General features: G+C 40.4%; 1 protein-coding gene across 1 annotated transcript; it reads left to right on the top strand.

Annotated features, from left to right (window-relative positions):
* Positions 1 to 258: 258 nt before the first annotated feature.
* LOC133330925 (FMRFamide receptor-like) lies at positions 259 to 2,007 on the top strand. Its single transcript, XM_061539324.1, has one exon. The coding sequence runs from the start codon at positions 259 to 261 to the stop codon at positions 1,918 to 1,920; it is 1,662 nt and encodes a 553-aa protein (XP_061395308.1). The 3' UTR covers positions 1,921 to 2,007.
* The last annotated feature ends 1,869 nt before the right edge of the window (positions 2,008 to 3,876 follow it).

Raw genomic sequence — 3,876 nt, 5'->3', positions numbered from 1 at the left:
CAGGATACAGTGAGGACAACATTGTGATATTAAAGAAGTTTACAAACGAATGCGACTAACTGAAACTAGTTCTACAGCAAAGGAAATATTTTATGAAACGCCTACTTAAAATAGAAAAGAATCACTAACAATAGTAAGGATTCCCGCATAGTCGCACCCCTTCCACTTACATCTCATGTTCCAGAAACGCCACGCGTATTGTTGTATAGTTAATTTATTTGTTTCTCCACCTTCTGGCTACATCGAAACTTCGAACTCATGTTTGACCCCAATGTAACGGATAGTGTTTATCCGTATCATACGCATACACTAGACACATTTCTGCCGCAAACGCCGCTACCTTTGCTGCAACGGCAACAAGTGTTACCGCCGCCCAAACCCGATACAGATTACCTTGGCGAATTCGATTCGGCGCCCATTGACCCCAACGACTTCATCGAAAGCGTTAGTGATGTCAACCATGCTGGCGATCACTTCAATCACTACACTACCGTGTCGGACACCGATTACAATAGCAGCAGCATCTTTGTCACGGCCGCCGACAACTTCACACATCACAGCCTGTATGGCGGTATCAACTATACGAACTCGGATCACCAACAGTATCCCTGTCAGAAGCTGTACAACCCCGAAGACCACGAAACTCTTGTAGAGTTCTGGGTTTGTGGAGTCTGCCTGAATATTGTCGGCATTCTGGGCATTATCGGCAATGTGATTTCGATGATTATATTGTCCCGTCCCCAAATGCGTTCTAGCATTAACTACCTGCTTATTGGCCTAGCTTGCTGTGATACCGTCTTAATTATAACATCGATGCTGCTTTTCGGCATACCGTCCATATATCCGTACACGGGCAACTTCTTCCTCTACTACAACTACATCTTCCCCTACATATCGCCAGTGGTGTTTCCCATAGGCATGATTTCCCAGACGGCCAGTATATACATGACGTTCACGGTAACGCTGGAGCGGTATGTGGCAGTCTGTCATCCGCTAAAGGCCCGGGCATTGTGTACATATGGCAGAGCCAAAATCTATTTCATAGTCTGTGTACTCTTTGCAACGCTGTACAATTTGCCGCGCTTCTGGGAAGTTGTTACGGCGAGCACTAAGTACGACGATATTCCCGATGTCTTGTACTGTGTTCGGCCCTCACGCCTGCGAGCCAACCCCACGTACATCAATCTGTATATAAACTGGTGCTACCTGATAGTAAATTACATTATTCCCTTCCTGACATTGGCCATACTGAATTGCCTCATTTACCGGCAGGTGAAACGGGCGAATCGAGAACGCCAACGGCTATCACGCTCCGAGAAACGGGAAATCGGCTTGGCGACCATGTTGCTGTGTGTGGTGGTAGTGTTCTTCGCCTTCAATTTCCTAGCCCTGGTGGTGAATATATCGGAGGCGTTCTACAACTTCATCGACAACTCCCTGACCAAGACGAGCAACCTGCTGGTGACCATCAACAGCAGCTGCAACTTCCTCATCTACGTGATATTCGGCGAGAAGTTCAAGCGTATATTCCTGCTGATTTTTTTCAAGCGCCGCCTCAGCCGCGACCAGCCCGATCTTATACACTACGAAAGTTCAATATCGAACAATGGTGATGGCACTTATAATCATCGGTCTTCGGGGCGCTTCTCTCGTCACGGTACTCAGCGCAGTACCACCACCACGTATTTGGTAACGACATCGGGCAACAGTACACTCAACAATGGTCGCATCATGAAAAGTGCCAGTTCGCCGGGCGTGGTCAAGATCAAACGAGGCCGGGCACCATCACCCGGACCCGTAGTCTACTATCCGGCACGCGAAGTGCAGCGAACCTCGCCGATCATTATGTCGAATAATAATTCGCCTTTAGGTTGTGATTGGATGGAAACTAAAAGTGCACAGATGACGTCAGGCTTCTGAGTTTCTCCATGCATGATGTTCAGTCTCGCAGATATTTACAACTACGAGTGCCTCGATTTACACGATATGAACTGTAAACACTACATCTGAACGAGAGACAGAGAGAGAGAGCCCAGAAGGAACTCCAAACGCATTTGGAGCATCCATAGTAGATGGAACACTCGAGCACACACTTTTGATGTGTGGCCCAGATATCGACATATTTTTTTTGTCTAAAGTTATGAATATTTACAGAATAGCTTTAATGAATATCATAGATATAGTCCCATGAAATATATAGTTCCAAACTTGAAAGAATTTTCCTAAATCTAAGTCGATTAATTAATTAAAAAATAAAATGTTGTCCTTATTGTATATACTCGTATGATGTAAATTAAATTGTGTTGAATTTATGTTCTGTTATGTTTAGCTTAATTACATTTAAAACACTTTAATTTTAGTTATAAATAATTAAATTTTGGTAGCATCGATTTATGGATATTTTAAATTCAAGGAAACATAAACTAGACTGATTACCTTCGTGTTTTGTTGTTGTTTTATTTTAATTTATTTTTGGTTCGTTAGCTTGTGGTATATGGTATATGTAGTTTAATATGACAAACGAGATCTGATACTACGTTTTATCCGATTTAAAAGCAGGTAATGTAGGGGTAAAGGAGTAGTCATCTGTGTCTAGTGGCTATATTCGACAGTGGTTTGCTTTTTGATGCACAGACGTGTGTATTTTCAGCAAAATGTCATTTTATGAATACTTTGGTATTATATAATGCATTTTATTTTAAAAGGAAAGGTATTTAAGAATTGAAAAATGGTTTTACTCTAAAGAAGTCCTCTAATCTCCGATACCATTTTGTAGTTTTAAATGTCGTTTGTTGCTAAATGGTCCTAGTTTTAGTTTAGTTTAAAAGATCTAGAGAATACTGTGAATTAATTTAAATTGAACGAAAATATTTGTCACCAAAAATGATCTTATTGTTTTTCATAATATTCTCGAGAATGCACCAATTGAGACAAGTCTAAGATCTCAATATCGAAGCTATTGGGTACTAACGGCTCAGGCTAATCGGCCACTGGTCGGTTGTAACATTACCAATTTTGTCTAAGAAACAGGCGGTCATTTCAAGCAATTCAACCACAAACAATTTCATTGAATTTGGGCTGTGACATAGGTCTTCTGAAGCACGGCGATCGTTTTTTTAATCTAATTGTGCGAATTGACATGATCCTATTTTTTAGCGATTTTCAAAGGTCATCGATATTGTTGTGAAATTTGTAAAATTAACACAACACATTATTGTACGTTTAGTCGATTTGAGGACGTTTATGATAAAAATGTCAAACTTTCAAATATAAATGCCAGATGTCAGCCCCGAAAATACATAGTAGCCCCCGCATTAATCATCGTGTCTTCTGATATACGACACAGAGAGTCAGCTATGAATTTTCTTAAATATTTTTTCGGTGGTATTGTTTTTCAGGAGCCCAAAAACTCGCTGTTCTTTTGAATAATTATCGAGTGTTTATGCCAATATTCTGAGAATATGACATTTACTAGGTTTTTAAGCAAGGCGAAATGGACGGTCTAATTTTGGTCTAATTTCGATCGATATACTAAACCAGGGTTAGCCATCCACCACATATGCATTGGCTTTGATTGTGTTTGCCTCACAGACAAGGCCCGTGGTGATCATTTTTCGTGCTTATTTAAGAAACAAGCGACAACACAACCTTCTTCATCAAATGCTCAAACCGCAATTCCATAGCCATATATGTATATTTTCAAACCAAATCGGGTTATATTGTAACCTCGCTACAAATTGAAAATTGGGATTGGAAATCGGTATGGCCTCGGGTGAATTTTCACTACATTACATGTTATGTCCTATCGGATGTCGTAGAATACCACAAATTCCTCTTACTTAAATATAAATATATAATATTGAAAGAACTACCTCT

This window comes from Musca vetustissima, unplaced genomic scaffold (genome assembly GCF_032173495.1).
Source record: "Musca vetustissima isolate MV318-11 ecotype Yass unplaced genomic scaffold, APGP_CSIRO_Mvet_v1 utg114632, whole genome shotgun sequence".
Taxonomy (NCBI): Eukaryota; Metazoa; Arthropoda; class Insecta; order Diptera; family Muscidae; genus Musca; species Musca vetustissima.
Note: the sequence above shows the minus strand (reverse complement) of the source record. Positions and strands in the feature narration are given on the sequence as shown.

Bases quoted from the DNA above. Each gene is read 5' to 3' on its own strand.
- LOC133330925 (XM_061539324.1), top strand. From the start codon at position 259: ATGTTTGACCCCAATGTAACGGATAGTGTTTATCCGTATCATACGCAT.